Consider the following 24,013-nt stretch of genomic DNA (forward strand, 5'->3'; position numbering starts at 1 on the left):
AAAAAAACAAAGTGGGGGGTGGGGCAAACAACCACTTCCCTTTTAATCAACAGTTTGGTTTGTTCCACAAATAACACTTGGTTTTCCAAAGTTCTTTAGACCTATCAATTTCCTCCCTATTAATTTCTTATTCCAAAAAACATTTAATTTGGATTTTTCCTGATCAGAATCAAGGATCTATCAGATTTACAGATCAGAAATTCATAATGACTTTTAAATAGAGTGAATTTCTCAGCATATCATCTCAGTCAATATATTTAATTTTTTAAGACAAAATTTGAGAAATGTCAGGAACATTAGATACCAATCAAAAGTCTAATTATCTCATTCGATAGATGAGAAATCAAGAATAAAAAAAAAAGGAAAAGACAAGCTCAAGGTGACAGTTATTTGTGTTCAGTTAGTCTCTCTTTATTCTATATTTTTGTTTTTGTTTTTTTCACTGAGAATTTTTCCCCTCCTCCCTCTAACTTGACTGTGGCTTCTTTAAATACAGATGTAGTATTAATTAGTACTCTGTGATTGGCCTAATATTCTCCTTCTGGTTCACTTATGCCATAAGTACTTTATCCATTGAAATATTGCCATTCTTATTCATGTTGGAATGAAAATTTGAGTCAGGTGGATGTTTAGACAATAGCAAGTGAACTGAGATGAAACTTTTGACTGCTATCTGGGGACCTAACTTATGGTACTGATATAAACATAAATATAGATGAAATTTTCCATTCATTATTTTTGAATACTGGTTACAAGAATGAGTTTATGGACAATGATAATCCCTTGGCTGTCATTCTTTCCTCTTCCCCCCCCCCATTTACTTGCAGCATACTATTACTACTCTCCCCACTGAAACTTCTCACTTCCCTTAATGATTTGTATTTGAGCATCCTTATCAATATTGATGTTCTAATTTATTGATGTCCAAGAGTGGGGTCTTTTAAATGAAGGTATTTGGATGTAAACTTCCTTTCAATTTAGTCTATATGTTTGACTATTGAGTTCATTTATATTATATATAGGGTCAGAACATCTATTTAAAATTCCAAGGATTCATAATTTTTGTTTTTCTGGTTCGTTTTGTGAATTCAAAGAAAGGATACATTTGAATTATCTATGAAGAAGATGTATCCATTCTGTCTTTAGTACAAGAACATGCAATCTCCTTTCCTTTCATGCCACATATGCTCATGAATTTTGAAATAGTGCTGTCATTTCAGGATTTTTTTTTTTTGAGAAAGTAAAATGAGAGATGCAAAGGAAGTTAACAAATTGCAGGATAAGAGGGAACTTTGTCCTTAAATTTGCCTCATTTATTTAATGAGGCAATAATTTTGGAATAGATTGAGAATTCTGTGAAGTTTAGTGTTTGGGGAAATAACTCAATCCAATAACCACTTACTGATTATCTACTATGAACAGAACATTGTACTACATGCTGAGGTAGATGAGAAAAATAAGTAAGATAGGGTCCTTGACAAAAAATTTTGCACTATGCAAAGTTCAAAAAAGAGGTACACAGTATTGAGAATTCAGTAGAATGAAAGGACAATCTAGGGGCATCAAGTAAAGTTTTCCGGAGGAAGTACCATTAGCCTAGGGAAAGTCAGTAGAATCGTTTAAGAACCTCCCAACTATAAGAGACAAAAGCAATTTGCTGTTGATTTAATAACTTTGGCTGAGATTGATGGAAAAATAGATGTATTCTTTCAGGGAAATGGCAGGGCTGCACTTAAGTACTTTGAATAACTCCTTAATGAATTCTTTTGGCACCCAGATTAGGATTTTTATATAATAAATGTCATGAAATGTCAAAGCTTATTTCAAAGAAAATTGTTTTTGGCTCCTGTCGAGGCTTAAATATGTAAATAATATCAATCTCTGTCATAATTAGTATGCTTAACTAAAGCTTATGGTTTTACTCCTATTTTGAAAAGATTGTTTATTGAAGACCTGGTTATACTACTACTATTTAAACTAGACAGTGATTTGCCAATCTATACAAAACAAAAATGTAGATTTTTTTTCAATGCTTACTCTTTATTAGAAATAATTTTTAACAGATCTGAGTAATTGAAGTTAGAAATGAAGTCTTCTTTGAACTCTTCTGGTTGAAGAATTTATATAGATGTTCCTATTACTTACCTTTCTCTTATGTGTGTACTTCACAAATCTAATATGCAATATAAAGGAGCTGAATTTAGCCATCACTTTGATACAAAAACACTTCTAATCAAAGCAGAATTCATGACTTCAGCTGGCCGTCATTCTTCAGAATTGAAGTAAGACAGAAAGTGACATGTTTGCTGCTTGTTTTTCTCTGCTTAATGGACTTTTGGAATGTTAGCACTAGAAGAGATTTTATATCATTTAGTCTAGCCCTGTTAGTTTGTACATTCAGTCACTGGCCTCAAGGCTAAGTAAAATTTTAGTGTATGTACAGACTTAGGTGACATTCTATTTATTTACAGGGTCATTAAAAAAAATCACCTGAACATCAGTATTTCACTTTTAAGCTTAATATTATTTTCTTCTTTTTACTGTTCTATACAAAATAATTGGCTCTTAATAGACTATGAACGCTAGAAAAATATTAAGTATTAAACTGTTTTTCACTTAAAGAACTCATGTATAATATCAAACTAGTTCATGTTATTGTGATTTTTCTTCTAGGTTAGTCCGGGACAAGTGTTCTTATTGCTATTCCACACATGAGAATATTCAATGCACAGAGGGAAAATAATGATGAAGGTCTTTCTGAATTTCCTCTGAAGGATATGTAAAAAACTTATTCAAGTTTATACAACTATAATGCATAATAGTTCTCCTGAACCTAAGTTCTCCTGATTCCTAGCTAGACCAGTATAACTGTCTTATCCAGTATGCCACATTGCTTTTCCATTCTTATTTGTATTATTATGGAAAAGACTCTTTATAATATAGGTAATTTGTTTTTATAAGCACTTGTGTTATTTAACTACTTAAACAATTATATTTAACTTTTGTTAAGGGAGTTATAACTAGCTCCCCCTTACTATGATAATTCACAGATGTTTATAATAAATACTTCAGGCAAACTTTCCAAATGTATACATTTACACAGAAATTAATTAGTAATAATTTCCAGTAATTTTTCCATATTTCTTTGTTTTGCAAATCATTTTGCTTATCATGAAACTTCCTATTTAAATATAATGAAAAATGGTACTTATACTAATATTCTTGAATTTTATGTAAAGGAAAAGTAATATCTATTTTAGGTATTATGAAAAAATATCATATCTGATGTGAAATTGTACAAAGTTATCTTCCATTTAGGTGTTATCTTAACTAGGCCAATTTAGACACTTATTCACCATGCTTTACAACCTTAAAATGTGGTAGATACTTTAACTACTTAACTGCTTTGGCTAAACTAACAGTGACCAAATCAGACTTCAATTATTTTAATCCCATGCTCCAGTATTTCAGTGAATCTATGGTATAATTAATATGGGTGCATGTTTAGATGATCCAAATCCAATACTATTTATGGCCTCCCATTCTCCTTTCAGTGTTCTTGGAAGTCTATTGACTTCCACATGTTCTTTTAACATTGCATAGCACCTGGGTGATACACTGGTCATTCTACAACTTTGGATCTAATTACTTGGCTTTTTCTACAGGACACTGAGGGCCCCACACAAAGTATTCTTATAGTTTCATGGAAATAATACTGGAAAATGAGTCAGAAGGCTTAAATGTTTCACTCCAGTTCTGTTAATACTAGATATATGACTTTAGGCAAGTTACTTAATTTTTATTTGCTTCAATTTTCTCATCTGTCAAATAAGGATTATGAGTCACACCCAATTCTAGAATTGCTGACAGGATAAAATGAAGTAAAATATATAAAGCACTTCACAAAACTTAGTATTATATAAATGCTCATTATTACTGTTATGGACAAGTAGCTGGCCCAGTAAATTGAATGCTGGGATTAGGGCCCACTTCTGACCTCAGACATGTATTAGCTGTATGAGTCTGGTCAAGTCATTTAACTATATGATCATTTCTTTTTCTATAAAATGAGCTGAAGAAGAAATGGTAAACTCCTCCTGTATCTTTGTCAAGAAAATCTCAAATGGGGTTACAAAGAATCATACACGGCTGGAACAATTGAACAACAAAGGAGATGGCAAGCCACTTAAACTGACATTGACCTAGGGGACTTTCTAATACTCTTAAATTGCACACGAGTTGCTGATCTATAATAATGGAAAGAAATTTCCCAATATGAGTTTTCCTATAGAAATACAGTCATAAGTTGATTTCCTTTCTCCTTTTCCACACCAATTTTTTTTAAAGTATATGTATATGTAAACACAGAATTTTAGATTATTGTTTGTTTTTTGTTTGATTTATAGTTAAAATCCAGTTAGGAGTAGAGGCACAACTATGTCCTATGCTACCTACTTCCATCTAGAGTTTACATACTTTAGTTGGAAAAGTCACCAAAAGAAGCCTTGGAGAAGATCATGACTTGACAAAGGTAATAAATATCTTTCCACTGTTTCTTGTTTTCAAAACTGTAGTTGAAGTCTGGTGAGACAGCTGCTAACATTGCCAGGGAACTTGCTGAGCAGACCAGAAATCAGTTGAATGCTGGGGATATCACCTACTCAGTTCGTGCAATGGATCAACTGGTAGGCTTGCTGGATGTTCAACTTCGAAACTTGACTCCTGGTGGAAAAGACAGTGCTGCACGTAGTTTAAACAAGGTAAGCAGCAAGGGTAAGGATAAGAGATAGGATGGAGTTAAAGCAACTGAGTCTTTCCTTTTTGGCAAATAGTTTCTTCCAGTGTAATCAAGATGTGCCCGCTATTGTCAGTATGATTTGTAATTTAATGTATAGAAATTATATTCTTTTCATTTTGGTCAAAAAACTAAATTTTTTAAAAAAGAAAAAAATTAGATTATTATGTTTCATACTATTTTAAAGATATGTCTCTTTTTTTCCCCCACAAGATTGAACTATATTTGTTTTTACCTAATATTGGAGGATTAAATGAACATGAATAGATGTGATTTAGAATTTAGCATCATTATTGATTTTACTCATTTACCTCTCCTCCTTATTTAATATTAAAGCTAATAAGCAATATACATGACAGGTGAGCATCCAGGTCATCAAAAGCAAAAAATAATAAAAGAGAGAAGAGCAAAGAAGGAAAATGTCTTCTCTATAAACCCTGGATCAATGGTAGAGTTAAATTTGAAATAGGGCATATGAAGGTTACACATACACACACACACACACATATACATATACATGCATACATGCATGTATGTGTTTTTGTTCATAGTTATATATCCTATATTTATGTATCTCTATGTAGATATAATTCTATATTTATGTATGTGTGTATATGTATGTATGTATATATAATTCTGAGGGATTTTTTTCCTCTGAGAGACATAAAAAAATTTAGATTATTTTTCATTTTTAGTATGCTACATAATGTTGGATTTAATATTTATGAAGACTTTGCATCATTAAAATTTTTTAAAGCATGCCTAGATTTAATAGTAACACCATTATTATTTGATCATCACTCTCCAGTGGATGCCAATAAATTTATAGGTTGAAAAAGAAAGTATTCAAATTATGTTTGTAAGAAAAGATATAAAGGGCCAGGTAAATGCTAAGTATGAGAAGAAATGGAATTTTTTGAAATTACATAGTCTCAAGAGGTGAATAACAGTCTATCTGGTAAAAGTATGTCAGATTTGCTCCATTCAAATGCAGTGTGTTCACTGAATGTTGCACATGAATGAGGTGATAGAGGGAGAAACATATTAGTACCAAATTTTAGTTGCTAGAAGACAGTGACAGTCTTGCTATTTAAGAAAACAAGATATTGACAATGACAGACTTAAGTCTCTACTATGGAATTCCCAAAGATAAATTTACTCCTTTAAAATGAAAAATGGCTAAACAGACTGGTTCCTCAACTCAGTATTATTCAGTGCCATATTGAAGGAAAGGTCTCATCAAGATAGAAGGAAATAAAGATTAATTGCTCACTATAGATCAGCCACATAATTTTATGACAAATAATGTTTGTGTTGAAAAGTCAGCCTCAGAAGACAAATATTGTTAATTGTATTTGATGTATATTATTATTTGAGGCTATTCTCTATGCAGCATCAAGATTTTTTTTTGTTTCTGTTTTTAGCTTGTTTTATTATGTTTTTTGGTTTTGTTTTTTAAATAGCCATTCTTTTAATAGTACATCAAGCCACAGATATCCATGGAACCTGTGAATGCTGGAAATTTAATTTGTGTTATTACCCAGGCTGAGTTGATACTATTTAATGAATATTGCTGCCAGCAACTGTTATGATAGTATACTAAAAGTAGTCATTCGTATTAATGTTACATATCCATAACATGACTTGTTAAAGCAATACTGCTTATCTTTATTTAAAATGATGTTGATGTCTGACAATATCAGGTAAAGCTGGCAATTAATGTCACATTCTAACTGGCTCCAGCTAATCAGCTTTCCTATTCTGGATATCAAATAACGACATAACAGGCAAATTTTCATTTGTGAAGCTTTTTTTTTTTTTTTTTTTTTTTTTTTTTTTTTGCTCTCTTTGTTTCCCATTTGGCTCTTTTCAATTATATGATGTGATTTGTCATACATTAATTTGCATGATGAGCTAAATAGTTGGGATCCATGAGGTTGTTCCCATGCTTGCTGGCTTGCTCTCATTTCTTATGGTCTCAACCATTCCCTTAAGTAGTTGTATCCTATTAGGTTTGCAAAGTCAACTTAGTACAAATCAATTGTATTCAATAATGAAATCCCAGAATGTATGGAGGGAGGGAGGCCTGCAAAATGGTGATCTGAGTCACTGATCCAAATGACAGACCCTATAATTTACTTGCACTCATTCTTTCTTGCTCTATGAGCAGTTAAGAATGCATGAATTAAAGTAGGAAGAAGTACTTAGAAGACAAAAGGCATTGGAGTAGCTGCTTCTTAAAACCTGATGATTTCTTCCTTCACTAATCTGGGTTTCTCAGGGATTGGAGAAATAAGGATAGTTGAAGAAAAGAAGTAATTTACAAAGATTTTTGTTCTATTCTTTTGCTAGGTCAAATAGCATCCCTTATGTTTTTATTTTACTATTTTAAAGTTTATAAAATATAAAAAGAATTATCTTTGATCTCCTGTAAAGAAAAATATAAAATCTCTGTGCCCCAAATATACTTCTTAGCAAACAAAATTTCTAAAGTCATGTATAATTATCTTTTCTGGGAGGAGGGATTCAAAGGAATGATGATAAATGCATTATCAGATCAAGAAATCACAAGTTTTTCAATCTGAAATGGCTTGTTCCTTCGTATTTATCCTCATGATGATGTCATAACTGAAAATCCATTTTGCCTCTGTAAACTTTTCATTTGACATACACACAAAATATATAGTTTTCATGCAGAATGGGTTACCTGTATGAACTTATAGTTGGTATACATCTTATACATATTTCATAGGATAAACATAAACCATCTGAGAAGAGGGCTTCAAACATTTGACATAATCTGTTTCACTTTGTCTTCATTTCTTCTCTGTAATTCACAACTAACCCTGTTATGTAATATATAACTCCAATCTAATAACAAGCACTTATTTTATTAAGTCCTACTAATATTTAATTGCAAGATTTCTTGACATAACTAATAGCTTGTTATCATTCAGCTTCCATTATTTTGAAAGGATTCTTGGGCCGCCATTTGCTAAGTCATTGCTGTATTTTGTTGCTGCTTAGCTGTCATACTCTTTTAGAAAATAGTTCACAAATAAATTTTGTGTAGATGTGTTCTTTTTAAATTTTTTCTTGGGTTCTTCTGTCACTAACTTATTTTTTCTATTCTGTGTTTAACCTGCTGTCTTTATGGAATCAGCTTCAGAAAAGAGAGCGCTCTTGCAGAGCCTATGTCCAGGTACTTTCAGTGTTTTTATAAATGTGTTAAATTGTTGAATTGTTTGTGGTGTTAGTATTGTGTATTTGCAGCTGATTAAATATGTGTCAACGTATAAAGGCTGTAATCCAATAAATTTAGGTTTCCATTGAAGGGGAGAAATATAAAGTATATGAGAGACTCATGCTATGTTAAACAGGCTTGAGGGAGGGGGAGGGGGAAGATTATATTTTGTAGAACAGAGATATCCAGAATAAAAGAAAGATGCAATCAGAAATGGGAAGATTGCCACTTGTGCTGTGAGGTGAGTTGGTGTATTTATTTTAAGGCTTGAATCCTTCAGAAAGGTGGGGATGGAATTATGGATTCATTCAACAGATATTTATTGGGTAGCTCTTGGGAAGGCTCATAAAGTAACAAGAGAAGGTAATAGACATCACTTACATAGTGCTTTAAAGTTTACAAGAACCCTATTAAAATATTAGTTCATTTTATCCTTACAACAAACTCTGGAAGGTGGTTGCTAATATTCTCCCCTTTTATAGATCACAGGTAAAGGGACTTGCCTAGTGTCACAAAGCCAGTTAAGTGTGAGACCATATTTGAAATCAACACCAGGTCCAGAGCTCTATCCACTGTATAAAATAGCAACCTAAATAAATACAGATCAAGACCACAGATCCTGTGATGCTCTTCTGAATTTGAATTGGATAGTGGTTTTTTTTTTTCCTTAATTACAAAGCACTGAACTTGCTGTGACTAGAAATGATGATATATCTGGATCATTCATATGTGTGTGTGGCTATATATAAATGTGCATATATCACTGTCATTGTATGAAGGAAATGGGAAATCCAGATAATAAAATGATTGCTCTATAAATTGTTCTCAGAAAATGCTAATTTCATAATTCCCATAAAAGCACTTTTACCTTATCTTCTTTAAATTTCCCCCAGATGCTTCTGTCTTTTCAAATTTCTTATGTGTTGACTTGGCCCTTGGTGCCATATAATTTCAGCTGTAAAGAGTAGAGAACCATTCAATTTTATTCAGTATTGATAGAATATTAACATACTTTTTCTTTTATGGTATGGCCATATTTTACTTTTTAATGTAAAAGAAAAAAAATTAAAATGTCAACCTTCTTATTTCTCTTTCCTTTCTTTCTTTGTAAAGCTATCCAAATCCTCAGATCTGAAATCTTTAAACAAGGAAGTTATAAAATATATAGAAAAGGGAAAATAAATGACATTGAAATATTTGTAGGACAAGTTAAAGACAGGAGAAATACCAAGTTTTGATCATGGAAAATTGTTAAGTCACTTGGTTATTAACTTGTTTTTCTGCAGTTTTTACTTAAGATGTTTTTAGTGGTATTTACTATTGATATGTTTTGATATATAAGATATGATATATCTTCTATGATAGATGAATTGAAGGTATCTTGAGTAATTAATCTTTTAATATTTAAAGTCTATGAAGTTCATGATCATTCATATGCAAATTGCTAATGGAAAACTAACAACATGTTTTATTCACTAGCTGTTTTTTAGTACTATACTTGATTATGAATAAAAATTTCTGCTGTTTACTATGTATCTGACAAAATTGGATAATTTTGGTGAAAAAGAAAAATTGGGTTTACTAATAGATGATGATTTTTTTACTTTTATCATTTAATTATGATTTCATAAAAATACAGATATCTTAGAGATTTCACTTCTTAAAACAATGAAATCTAAGTTATAAAATATTTTAGCTCATATTATTTGATGCCTTGAACTAATCTACGAATTAAACATGAAATTAACCGTTATTATATGACAAAGGATATATATTTATATACACTATTTTTAATTAAAATATAAAATTAAGACGTTTAAATAAAAGGTGAAGACAAGCAATGAGAGAAGTTTATTTTTGGCTAGATTTTTGACTTTAAAATATGTGGTATTCAAGAAATCAATGACGAAATTTTAAATTGTCTAGATTTAGTGGTTAAACTATTTTACTCCTACAGTCTATAGTCAGAAATACTCTTCCTAAATACAAATCTGACCTTACTTACTAGCTGTGTGACTCTGGGAGGGATGCTTAACTCTTTTGCCTCAGTTTCCTCAGCTCTAAAATCATTTAAATATGGAAAAAAAGCAGATCACTCCAGTATCTTTTCAAAGAAAACCCCAAATAAGGTCACAAAAAGTTAAACACAAGTGAAAAATTACTGAATAACAATAACACTATTACAATCTAGCTTTTGTTAATATCACTGTTTCAAGGAAAATAAATGGAGGTGAAAGCCAAATTAGTTAATGTCGGCATTGTTCAAGATGATAAATATGGTTCTGCCTATTAGCATTTTCCAGAGAACAGAAATTGATTGATATATGACATAATTAAATATTATTAACACTCCTTGAGCACATTCCCTGTGTAGTGACTCATTACAGAAAAGGACTTTTACACAAGAGAATACAAAGGAACCTTATATTGTTAAATCTATTGAAAAGCTAACACATGATGTTGATAGAAAAGTCACCTTTTGTCTTTAAGATGACTCACAAGCATGTTATCCTGTGTAGGTCTGAGAAAAATGGTGCTCAGGAATTCATGGGTTTCTCACATGATTGAATGTTTTTGTTACAGGGATGGGAAATATATTATTCTACCAAAGCCAAATGACCCATAAGAGAATTTTAAAATCATTCAAGAGAAAGAAGAAAATCAGCAATGTAATTTAGTTGTGAAGGGTTTTCTTTTCCACCTCTGTTTTTTGTATTTTAAGATATAGAAAGTTAAAAGGTTAAGACTGATTTTTTTTTTAAAGAATTCAACACACAAAATTGAATTACATAAATATATAAATATTTTAAGTACTCTATTCAAAAGATTCTAAATACTCTATTCAAAAATATTCTTATTATATGGAGGATACTATACTGCATGCTAGGGATACCCCTATGAGCTATTTAAAATAAATATAATTTAAACACTATGGGTTCCTTTATCACTCCTAACATCTATACACTTCTTGTCAGTGTCTTTACATAAATTCTCCATTCAAGGCTTCCTCAAGTTCTTGTAGTATTTTTTAGATACATGAGTAACATTCAGATTGTCCTTTTGATAAACTGCACTCTAACTCAATGGAAAGCTCCATGTACTTATTTAAGTATTCTCTATAACTTTTATGCCATTTACACACAAAAGTCATCCTTGGTACTATTTCATACTTGACTTAAGTCTACCATTTGTCCTTTTATAGATCTTGAGGGCACCTACAAGAAAGTCAAATGTTCTAGAGTAGAAATAAGACTGTGTACTCAGAGGACCTAAATTCTTAATACTTATATGAACTTAATAAAGGTACTTCACTGCTCCAGGAATTGGTTTCCATATATACAAATAAGTCTTCATTAAGTGTCTAGTATGTGTCTGCCTAGTAGCATTTTCCATTTACCATTTGTGGTAGTACTAGGCTAAAACAGTTCTCGCCTTAGTAGGAACATAATCTATACTAAAGGAGAAAATCGTGTATGTGTATTTAGGTTTAGACAAAACAGATACAGAATAGCCTGAGGAAGTACTAGTTTCTGGGGAACCAAGAAAGACTTCATATGGAAAAGGATACATGATCTGAGCCATGAAGTAAAGCAACTATTGCTAGAAGCAGAAGGAGAGAGAAATAGAGGTAATATCGATTACACATGGGAAAGCAGTTAGTGCAAAAGAATGGAAGATAAACTGTTATTTGTATAGAAAAGCAGAACGTCTTTTTAGCAAGGTCATAAAATACATGAAAAGGAATATGTGTAACAAGACAGGAAAGTCAGGAAGAAGGCATATTGTTGAGAGTTTTACATGCTACACAGAAGAATTTATAATTCATCCCCAAAGTAAGAGGGAACCACAAGGGTCTATTGAGTAGAGAGGAAGACAAGGTCAAAAGTCTGCATTAAAACATTTCTTTTGGTGGCTATCTGGAAGATGATTCAGGTGAGAAGAAACTTTGAGAGAGAACAATTAAAAATTTGTGTTTATAGTTTAGACAAGAAATGATAAAGGAACTGGTACAATAGCTTTGTAAAGGGAAAGAAGGAGGTTTATGCAAGAGATGTGGAAAGAGGTAAAAATGACAAGTTGTAATAAGTAAATGTGTAGAGTGAGTGTAATTTAGGAGTCAAAGATAACACCAAAAAAGTGCACCTGGATAACTGGAAGAATGATAGTAGCTTTGACAAAAGTAGGGTTGTTTAAGGGGAAGCATAATAATCTCTGGGACATAGTGAATTTGAGATACCTACAGGGCATCCAGTTCTAAATAACCAATAAAGAGTTGGTAATGTGGGGCTCTAACTCAAGAGGGAGTCTAGAGCTATATCTGGGATCAACTGCCTAGAGATGATTAATATGCTCATGGGATTTGATAAGCAGGTCAAATAAAAGTGTAGAAAAACAATAAAAATGCATCAGACTAAATAATTTCTAATGCCCCCTTTATTTCTAAAACCAATGATCTTGTTATTTTTTGGATTGATTCATCACAGGCTGTGACATCTTGATCTGAAATAATGTAATCTTGCTAGGAAAATTGTGGTAAAATAGATAATATACATAATATACAAATAGTAATTACATATGTGCATATATACATATTTTTATGTTTGTGTACACATATATGCTGATAGACTAATTTAATAAAGAGCCAATGTATCTGCTTGTCTTAATCTGGATAACAGCCACTTTAGTTTTTAGTTTGGATAGTTAAATCAATATCTTTTGAATTACAGAGGATTTTATTAAAGAAGCTTTATAGCACTGTTCAGTTCAGTGTATTTAATATGATGTTATCTATGGGTAGTTGCATTTAGAAAATCTTATCATCAACAAATAATCATTCTATTTGGACTTCACAAAAGATTTTTCAGTGATACTAGTGAATACATTATATAAGCATGTCTCCCTATTTTATGATGTTTGATGTTAGTACTCAGAGAATCATAGAATAATTTTCTTCCATAATTGCAACTATAATAGAATATTTACCAAGCTGGACACATACCTTATTCAAAGAGAGATTATGAACTGACATTCTTTCTTTTTGTGTGTGTAAAAAAAAAATCTACAAAAAACTGCAATAATTTTGTATATTGTCTCAGCTTCTCAGGTAATAATCTTTGAATATCTGGTCCAGTTTAGGAGATTGTCTCTGAAAATCTGCATTTCCCCTATTGTATTTTAATAAAGTATATTCTGGATTCATAAACAGACCTTTCTCATGCAAATTTTATTGAAATGAAAAAGCTCATGAGTTTTTAGTTACTAATGTATCTTCTTCTTTTCTCATATACAAGTATCATTTGTGATCTTTTATGTTCTTTTAAAATCTTTCCTTTTTTTGATAAATTTCAAAAAAACCCATAAGTACTATTAAAATTGTCACCCTCAATATGGATTTCTTTCATATGTATTTAGAGTGATTCATTTATTCTTCCTAATTTATTCTTCTTAAGTATCATTACACTTCTTCATATTTGATAGTGATGTTATGAATTAAGAAAATTGGTTCTAATGTTTTCACTTATCAGAATAGAAATACTGACATAGTGGTTCTATTGCAAAATCTGCTTTAAATTATCCTCTGTACATATAAAAATATAAGTATTATATAGCCAAGGTAATCCTGCAGGGTTGTTTTCTCTTTTACTTATTTTTACTATTTGTGAATTGTTGTCATAATCTTCTTTTATCCTCCACTGCAATACTTTGTTAAAGACATTCTACTTTAATTTTTTGTTTCTCATATTTCCCATGACTTTCTACTTGGCCAAGAGGTAATATAGTCATTATAGTCACCATACATTTTATTTCTTGAATTTCTCTAAGAAATGACAATAATGTAAAGGTTTTTGTTGTTTTTTAACTTGCCTCTTTCCCATTTTTCTTCTAACTTCTTATATCTCACTTCCTAATATACGGGTTTCCTGACTGTTCTATAAGCTAGATGCTCCTTCTCTTGATTCTGATCATTCTCTCTGGCTGCTCCTCATTCCTAGAATGTTCAATCTCCTCCACTCCAATCATCATAGCTTATTTTAAGTCCTAACTAAAATCGTTCTTCCTACCAGGTTTTCCCCATAACTCTTAATTCCAGCATCTTCCCCCAGTTAAATATATCCTAAATAAATAAATAAATATTAAATATTCCCCTTCATAAATATTTCCTATTTCTTTGTATGTAGCTTGTGTATATAATCTTGCATATTATCTCCCCATCAGATTGTAAACTAATTCTTGAAGTCAAGGGCAGTCTTTTGTCTGTTTTTTGCATACTTAGCAATTAACACAGTTCATATGCACACTAGGTGCTTAATAAATGTTTTTTTTTTGATAGATGATTGATTTAAGATGCAAAATTAAACATACATTTTTGAAATTACTAATGTGGGAATCAACAAGAAAAAGTATTGGATTTGGTCCAGCAAAATCTCTCCTCAAACCCTCCCTCCATCATTTTCCATTCATACATCAAAAATGTGATGATAAACTGAAAAGCAAAGACAGAGAGAACTTTGATGAGTGACTACTTATAAATATATATTGAGTGATTATAATTATCAAAGTGAGAGATATATACTTACAATAGAATATTCTGAAAGAAGATGCCAACCAACCAGAGTCCAATTAGAAATGATTAAGACTAGATGGTGAGATCTTCCATATTTTCCCATTTTCAGGTGATACTGTCATGATTTTTGTCAATTCCCTAAAAGCACTGAAGAGCGGTAAGAAATAAGGAATGAAAAATGATGCTTCTTCTAGAGTTGTATCTAACTGCCCCTCAAAACCCCACAATGTCTAAACAATAATAAACAGTTGGATACACAAATCACAGAGATAGTCCATCAGACAGATGTTGCATATAGAAAACTGGACTAAACATAAAACTGAAGAACTAGAAACAGATTTAATTACAAGGAAGAGAAACACTTTTGGAAAATTATAGTGTTTTTAGTGAATGACCTCAAGTTTCTCACTGAAGTAAAGATGTATCTTTTAAAAATAACAATAATAAGTTTTTATTGATGACTAAAAAATTTCTAGTTAATAATATTGTACTTACTAAAAATGAAGCCTCCTTTATAGTAAAAAGCAGTTAAGCAAAAGCAAAGGCTACATTGACTATCTGATAATATAGAGAATATTATGATCCTAAAGTAGTCTGCCTTTGTGCTAAGAGGAGAAAGATATGTTTCTGGTATCTTCAGGACCAAGAATGATTATTTCAATTAATACTTTTACTTTTCTTTTCACTAAGTTATTACAGCAATTATATATTTAACTCTGTTTCTGTTTACTTCACTCCAAATAATGCTCATGTTACTACATTTCTTGTGTTTTTCTGAGTTGCCTCTATTTGGAATTTCTTATGTTTCCTTATGTTTATATACTGTGATTTGTTCAAAATATCCCAATTTATGGGTAACAAACTTGGTTCTGGTCCTTTTTATCACATAAAATAATGCTATAAATATTTAAGACCATATTTATTTTTGAGTAACTAGTGTTCTTCCAATGATGTCATATGACTGTGAATGTTGGAATACCATTTTAAGATGAATTAAGTCATTACAGGACAGTTAGGTGATATGGTAAATAAAATGTTGATCCTGGAGTCAGGAGGGCCTGAGTTTGATTTTAACCTTAGCCTTACCCCCAGCCTTACTAGCTGGACAAGTCACTTAATTCAGTATACCTCTATTCCATATCAGTAAAATATGTTGGAAAAGGAAATAGCAAACTGCTACAGTATCTTTGCCAAGAAAATCCCAAATGGAATCATGGAAAGTCAGAATAAAATAACTTAACACTAACAACAAGGTCACAAGTCACCTAAAAGGCAACAAAGAAAAGGATGGCAGATGTGAGGAAGTAGCAGTAGTTACCAAAAAAAGAATTATACACAAGTGGCATGATGTATTTCATCCAAATGATTTATAACTGGGAAAGAGGGCTGATAATTTATGTAGTGAAAAATGAGGGATAATCAATGAGAAGCTCACGTAATTTACTGGGATGTAAACTATAGCAAAAGACCTAGAGGAAGCTCCTAGCAAGTTACTTGAAGCTCCTACATGAACTTTTTTCAGAACAAGAGTTCCATCAGATCACAAGATGAGATTAGGTACTGATATGTACAATTAAAGAGTACCCACATGGATGAGATCACCCATCCATTGAAGCATGTCTGGTAGTGAGTCATCTAAAACATTTGCTAGTCATCGGTATCTTTTTTGATCGGAATTATCAAGAACTATTGGCAACTTAACAGCACAACTTCAAAATCATGGAGTTTTCATAGTGAAATTTTTTTTTTGATTATCAGCTTCCTTTGTCCACTAAATCTGAGAGGCAGTATGTGCTCCGTGGAGAAACAGAGCACTGGTGAGAACACTGCATAATGGGATGGATAAGTAGAAGTTCCCATATAAACATATATTTAATTGAGTCATCTTTTGGAACTTGCTGTCATTGAATAATCTGATAGAGAAGCAATCAAACATGAGGTACATAGAATAAAACAGAAATGTAGCAAGTGAATTAACATTTTCTCTTATCTCTTTTCTCTTGTCCTTTTCTTCTAACTGTTCCTCCCCCTTTCTCTCTCTCCCTCTTTTCCCTTCACAGTATTAGTTAATTGAATTCTAAGATAGCTATGTCTTTTACAAGAGTTGTCTTTTTAGTTCTAAAGTTTTAGACATCACTTATTTTTCCTTTAGAGGAAAATTTACCCGATCCTACTTATTTGCCAGTACATTGAAAGTACATGCATTAGGCTATTTTGTAAAAATCATATGCCCTATGTCAAAGTATTCTAAGATCTAGGATCTTAGGATTGAAAGTCATTAAATCTATTGATTAATAAAAAATGCATAATATTCCTTCCCAGATGATACAGATACTGAGAATTTGTGTGTGTGTGATATAAACATTTCTGCCTATTTCCTTTCATTTTTGTAGTATTACTTTCCTGTGAACCAAAGGAGCTACTTGCATCTTCATGACAGAGTGCAAATTGAATTAGGCCAGTTTTCCTTGCTTGCTTGTGGTACATATGACAAGAAAGATTCTAACCTCCATTTATACTGCTAGGAAGAAATTAATGAGGATTCTCAAGTTCCTTGTTTGGTCACTTAATTGGCTGTATGACAAAGAACTCCGTGGTGCATGTCAAACAACTTTTGAGTCTTCTAATGATTTGTGCTTTGCTTGACTTCTGATACTATTTTGTGTGGCCTGTCAGGCTGGATATCCTTGTTAAAGTGGCTGGAATAAATTGGCTAGCAGTGTGCATACAATGTAGTATATTAACTATAGCAACAGGGAGTACTTTTAGCAGCTCTTTCAAGAGATTTAGATGTTTGCCCATAAGCATCAAAGCCAACCCAAACTTTCATTTAATATAATTAAAAGGACATCTGAAAGTAGTTTGATTCACAGTGGGTTTTTGTGGTTGGTAACCCTTTGTTAAAACTCTGTGAACTTAATATATTTCACAGCTTGATAAACCTACACTTGATTTGTGGCAGTACGAGAGAAAATATAAATCCGCACCCTGCATGTTTCTGCTGCTCCATACCCTATTGTTAAAAGCAAGGGGGAATCAAAGAAAGTCACTCCAATTCACCATAGCAAAGTAGTTTTCTTTTGGTAAAGAATAGTAATAATTTATTTGTAAGGGTCCACCCTGTGTATGGTTTTAAATAGCCATAGTTGTCCTGAGATACATAGAAACCATGTGTATTGTTCAACTGGGTGTGTTTATATACCAAGTCACAGAGGTATATGATATTGTGTTCTTGAGACACCTAAGTAAATCATTTCACAAATCTGACTTCTTCAGGAGATCTGTAGTAGGGTCAATTATAGATGTAGGCTAGTGAAAAGAATATTGCATTTAATAATTCCTCAGCATTCCCTTGGCAAAGTAGCTCAGGTCAAGCAAAGACATATTTGCATAGTGAATTCCATTTTCATCATTTTGATCTGTTTTGGGGTAATTAACCAAATGGTCCACTTGTCACATGCTGCTGACAGAAGTTTTCAAGGAATTGATTGATTCAAGTAGAAGTCCAATGACTGTGATCCTATGACCAAATGCTATTAGGTTCTATTTGTTTTTTTTTATTGTTGTTGTTGTGTTTTAGATGAATTTGAATCATAATTTATTATTTTTCCTAAGACATTCTTTTTAATTTGTTTTTCATTATAGTAAGTTTATTTTTTAATACATATTGCTTTATGAATCATATTGGGAGAGAAAAATCATAGGAGACATTAAAAAAAAGAAAAAAAGAAGTGGACAAACCTTGTAAATCAACATTCAGGCCCCTTAGGTTTTCTCAAAATGCAGAGGGCATTTTCTGCCCAAAGTCTATTGGGATCACTGAAACCCTGAGAAGAGTCAAGTCTTCCATAGTTGATCATTGCACATTCTTGTTGTTATTGTGTACAATGTATTCCTGGTTCTGCTTGTTTCACTCAACATCAGTTCATGTAAATCTTTCCAGGTGTTTTTATAATCGGTTTCTTCATCTTTTTTCATAGAGTAATAATATTCCATTACCTTCATATACCACAGCTTGTTCAGCCATTCCCCAATTGATGGGCATCTGTTCCTTTTCCAATTCTTTGCTATAGTGCCAGTAATGGCACTGCTAGGTCAAAAGGTATGCACAGTTTTATAATTCTTGGGTATAATTCCAAACTGCTCTCCAGAATGGTTAGGTCATTTTACAACCCCATGTTAGGTTCTATTTGTATTTGCCACAAAACTATGCTCTTTTAGGAGCTCATATCTCACTTCTTTAGAATATCCTTTAGGCATTTTGTATAATAGTTAGTTCATATACCCTTTCTTTTCTTGTTTTTATCAAATTTTAGTTTTAGAATTTAGAATTAATTCTCAAATTTAAAATTTTCAAATCAAATCAAATTTGACTTTTAGGATTATAAGACAGGGACTTCAGAGGCCTTTGAATTTAAGTCTTGTGTTTTAGAGCTGAGTAAAAACAGAGACAATTGTCCAACGTCATATAAGTAGAAAATGATATAACTATTTTACCTAGATTTCCTCTGAGTTGAAATCTAGCACTTTGAACCATGTCTTATAATATTAAGTAAACACTAATACCGGTCAGTTCTTTGTGCAGATTTTATCCTTTGAAAGTTTGGGAAAATATGGCAGGAAGAATAGTGCAAACAATTTTCATTTTTCATTAATTTGTTCATTGATCCAATCATTCATTAATTTATTCATCTATCTATCTGTTCATTTGTTTATTTAATGTAAGCAAGCCTAAGAAAGATGGACACCTTCTTATTGATGTGTTTTATCCAATATAGAGGCAGCCTGGCATGAAAGATATTGAGCAAACTTATATTGGTGTTTTCTCACGAGAGAGGCTCTTTGGCTCAAGAAAACATAGTTCCCTTTCTTCTCCTTATCCAGTAATCCATATTCTCCACTGATATATTGGTGATGTCAACCAATCTCAAGATAATTCCCTGGTGTTGAGGAGAGGGATCTCCCGGGATTAATATGTGAGAATTCACTGGTAGGAGTTCCCTAAAACAGTTGAAAGTGCATGAATTCTAAGAGTATCATAATGATGACATCACAGATGCATTGGAGTAGTTTACTATTCAGAGGCTTTAGAGTGACCTTATTCTTTAGAAGCATGACTAGTTATGTAGCAGGATCAAAGATTTGAAACTCTCAAAAATGTCATAAATTTAATATTTGCACTTTGATCAAGGCAAAAAAAGGGGTGGTGGTGGAACCCAGCCATCCACTATATTTAAAAGAATAAATTGCATATAACATTGTCATTTGTTGGTACTGTGAGGTAAGAATCATCTGATAGCTAGAAAAGTAATTAATTTACTCATGAAATCCACTCTCAGAAGAGAGATTTTAATTATTTTGCATAACTGTCAGTTCACTTTTCTTATTTAACAATAGCTAAATGAATAATGTCCTCATCAATTTTTGATCAATTTAGCATAAGCCAACTGGGCTACTTTAACTTTTAACTTTTAAGCAGACATTACAATGTTCATTTCATATCAATGATATTCTAAAGAGAATGCTCTAAATATACTCCAGCTAAGCCAAGTCATTTCATTCTCAGGTTATATTTTTGACACATATATATTCAAGCTTTAAAGACATTCCCTTGACAAAGTATTATCAACCAGTTTGAGCTTTGAGCATGTTAACTGTTTTTTGCTGTTGTTGTTGTTGTCAAAAAGAAATTCTTGAATTTAAAGCAGGTTAAGGTGTTCAAAAATAACGAAATGGACCTTTTGACTTCCAAATTACATTTTAAGATGAGGTAACTAAGTATTTCACTTGTTTTTCAGCATGTGATCCCCAATAACATATATGAATTGGTATTTTCAATATTCTTCAGAGTCAACTAGTTCCATGAAAGGCCAGCATCTATTACTGTCTAATAGTGATTGTGGAATTATTAACAGATTTCAAACATATTTGCTAGAAATTATTCAGGGTTATGAATAATAATGGACTGGAGGTATGATACATAGGCTTACATCACTTAAATAGTTAGACTTTATAAAAATGTTTGAACCCTACCTAGAAAATTACATCAGAACCAGGGAAAACCCATCAGTACTAATAAGACCATATTGTTTAAGTAAATTACTTACTTGACTCTAAGAGAATTTTTTTCTTAAAATTGTGACAGAAATAAATAGAGTGGATAGATTCATTATCAATTATGGTAACAAAATTGTTAAAATTTTAAAATTCACTTCAGATTTTTTCTTATTTCAAACTTGACCATCATTAACAAATGAATTTTTTTTGTATAAAAGAGAATTTTATAATAACTTGTTTTATCAAACCATTTAATGGTTTTTTAAATGATTCTTTAATCCTTTTTTCAATCTTTTTCTTTATTTTTTTTAACATTATCACTAGTTTTTCTCCTTTCCAAAGAAAACCTTCTTTGTAGCAAATGCACTCAAAGTAAATCTAAATGTATATCTCATTCTGAACATTTTCAATTTTGTGGATGTGTTCATATAATTATTTTATTGTTATAATTGCTAAAAATTATATATTTCCCTTTATCTTTTATATATTTTGCTCCGATTGCCCTCCCCTATCCCCTCTCTCTATTTAGAGAAGAGTCTAAGAAACAAGGAGTGAATGTGAACAACATTTGTGATCTCATTGAATTGATCTGCCTTGATTTTACTGAACTTTCTTCCTCTATACCCTAATAATTCTTATACTTTTTTCTTTCTTTCTAAATACTTTTACATTCTGTCATCTGAAATGAAAACTTATTTTGTTACTTACTGTTCCTTTCTCAACTTTATCTTCTTTCTTAAGCACAATTCTTCAATTTTCCTATTGAATTAAATGTATTACTATTTCAAGATTTTGTGTGTGTGTGTGTGTTTGAGTAAGAGTAGAGACAGACAGAGACACAGAAACAGACAAAGGCAGGATTCTCCTTTGGTTCAGAAAAGAAAAGTTCACATGGCTTATTCTTTCCCTCATACCTTTTCTTTCATTTTTGCATCTAAGTCTATATTAGGGAGAATAATTAATCCCTTGAAATGGTCACATTAGTCAGATTCATATTGATATCTTCATAGTAGAATATTTTACATAAGAATAATCTTAATAGCACAAATTGGAACTCACCATTTCAGAGAATTCATCATTCCCACTAATTAAAACATAGTTAAATTATTCTCCTATAGCCCAACTATGAGAAGTAGTTAGCTCCAATCTCATCTTCGCTTCTTCTCTAATGTACTCCTTTTTATTTGCTTTCTCAGAGATCATAAAAACCTCAATCCCAAACTCACCTTGGTCCCTTTCTTGTTTTATGTATTTACATCTGTGATTTTTGGAGTCAGAATACTATGGAACTCTTTAAAAAAATTCTTTTAAAATCTTTTAATTTTAAATTTTAATTTTATTAAAATTAAATTTTAAATTTTAAAAATCTTTTTAAAATTCAAAAGTCTAAGATTGATAATCATTTAGTCCTTGTTTATTATTCATATGTATTTAATTGTCTTAGTTTTTCTTAACTCCTATATTTGAACTTAAGTTTCTACTCATTCTTGTCATCAGGAACAATTGAAAATTCTCTTCTCTATTAAAAATGCATTTCCTAGTCTAGAAAGGTAAGTTATTCTTTATTGTGAACTTTTATATTTTGTCTTTCGGAATATCATATTGCAATGAGTTCTTCCAACTATAGTAATAAGCACTAGATTGTCTTTCTGTTTGAAGGATTTTTTTTCCTTAGGAAAAAAGAAATGTTCTGGAGTTGAGTTGCAATTTTACTGGAAATTTTCATATTCCTGGAACTTTCATTATGAGTTTTTTCTAGAAGTGACTGGATTCTTTCTGTTTTTTACTTTGTCTTCTTGTTCTAATAAGTCTGTTCTACTCATTTCCAGAGTCCAGTAAAATTTTCTACTTCTACTATTTATTATTTATTCTTTTAGTTCTTTCCTTTAAAGTTCTTTTTAACCTTTTAAATTCAGTTTATATATCTATCTCTATCACTATACTCATATCACTATATTCACTTCCTTATTTCATAGATTGTGTCATATCCAAGCTCCTCTCTCTCTCTCTTTTGTAGTTTTCATTGAATTAGATCTTTTTTCTTTTCTTTTCTTTTCTTTTCTTTTCTTTTCTTTTCTTTTTTTTCTTTTCTTTTCTTTCCTTTCCTTTCCTTTCCTTTCCTTTCCTTTCCTTTCCTTTCCTTTCCTTTCCTTTCCTTTCCTTTCCTTTCCTTTCCTTTCCTTTCCTTTCTTTTCTTTTCTTTTCTTTCTTTCTTTCTTTCTTTCTTTCTTTCTTTCTTTCTTTCTTTCTTTCTTTCTTTCTTTCTTTCTTTCTTTCTTTCTTTCTTTCTTTCTTTCTTTCTTTCTTTCTTTCTTTCTTTCTTTCTTTCTTTCTTTCTTCCTTTCTTTTTTAGCAATTAGCTCAATTTCTTGGATTTTTGCCACCAGATTCCACTTCTGTCATGACTATACTCAGACAGTGTCAAACATTGCTGAGCTCAGTCAGATCTTTAAAGATGTCTATCTCTGGTCAGGGTGCTGCATGCTATCAATACTATCATAGGTTGCATATTTGTTAGTTTCTCTAGCAGGATCTCTCTTCCTGGACCTTATTTCTTAGACTGTCTTTTTGTGTAGTCCCAAGCTGGACAAAAGGCCTTACTGATATTTCTTTTTCAATTTCATATTATTACTCAAACAGGTGTTCTTTTAAGATAGTTGATGGAATAAAACTGGAATAATGAGGAGCCTCCAGTGCCTTTTATCAGTAATTTTTAATTGGAAGTGATCATACCATCTAACTTTAAAATAAAATATTTTTATGAGCCATAATCTCAATTTTATCTTTCTCTTTAACAATATTTTTATTGATACATTTCATCTTTTCATAATAGGCACCTTATGAGAAATAAAAACAATTAAACAAATTTATAATTTACAGATGTGATAACTGAATAAAATGTCCTTTCCTGGTTTTCTTTATCACTGTGCCATGAAAAAGAAGTATTATATAGGCCCTCCATTTTATGTAGGTTATGAGTCGAATTTTTTTAAATAATATTTTTACCTTGTTTTCTATTGTCATGTATGTTCTTTTAGTTCTATTTATTTTTCTGTATCTGTTCATACAAATCTTCCAGCAATTCTCTGGATTCTTTATAATTGTCATTTATTACCTGGATGGTAGCACTATATTATATGCTATGCCATAATTAGATGCTTCTTAAAACTATTCTCCAATATATCTAGTATTGGTATCCAGTTTATTTCTAGTTATTTTTCTACCTCACAGTTTGATGGTATTTATATATTTGACTTTTGTTTCTCTGTTTACCCTCTATGAAGCATATATATAATACTTGGATTTGTTGTCAAATGATAGAAAATATTTAGTAACTTTTCTTATATAATGT

General features: G+C 31.3%; 1 protein-coding gene across 9 annotated transcripts in view; it reads left to right on the forward strand.

Annotated features, from left to right (window-relative positions):
• ADGRL3 (adhesion G protein-coupled receptor L3) overlaps window positions 1–24,013 on the forward strand; it is a 905,707-nt gene that overhangs the window by 725,625 nt on the left and 156,069 nt on the right. For all 9 annotated transcript variants that reach the window (XM_051964507.1, XM_051964499.1, XM_051964500.1 and 6 more), the window contains exons 10-11: window positions 4,575–4,760; window positions 7,959–7,997. In XM_051964507.1, the coding sequence (XP_051820467.1) occupies window positions 4,575–4,760; window positions 7,959–7,997 (225 nt within the window). The remainder of the gene's footprint in view (window positions 1–4,574; window positions 4,761–7,958; window positions 7,998–24,013) is intronic.

This window comes from Antechinus flavipes, chromosome 6 (assembly GCF_016432865.1).
Source record: "Antechinus flavipes isolate AdamAnt ecotype Samford, QLD, Australia chromosome 6, AdamAnt_v2, whole genome shotgun sequence".
In the NCBI taxonomy this organism is placed as follows: Eukaryota; Metazoa; Chordata; class Mammalia; order Dasyuromorphia; family Dasyuridae; genus Antechinus; species Antechinus flavipes.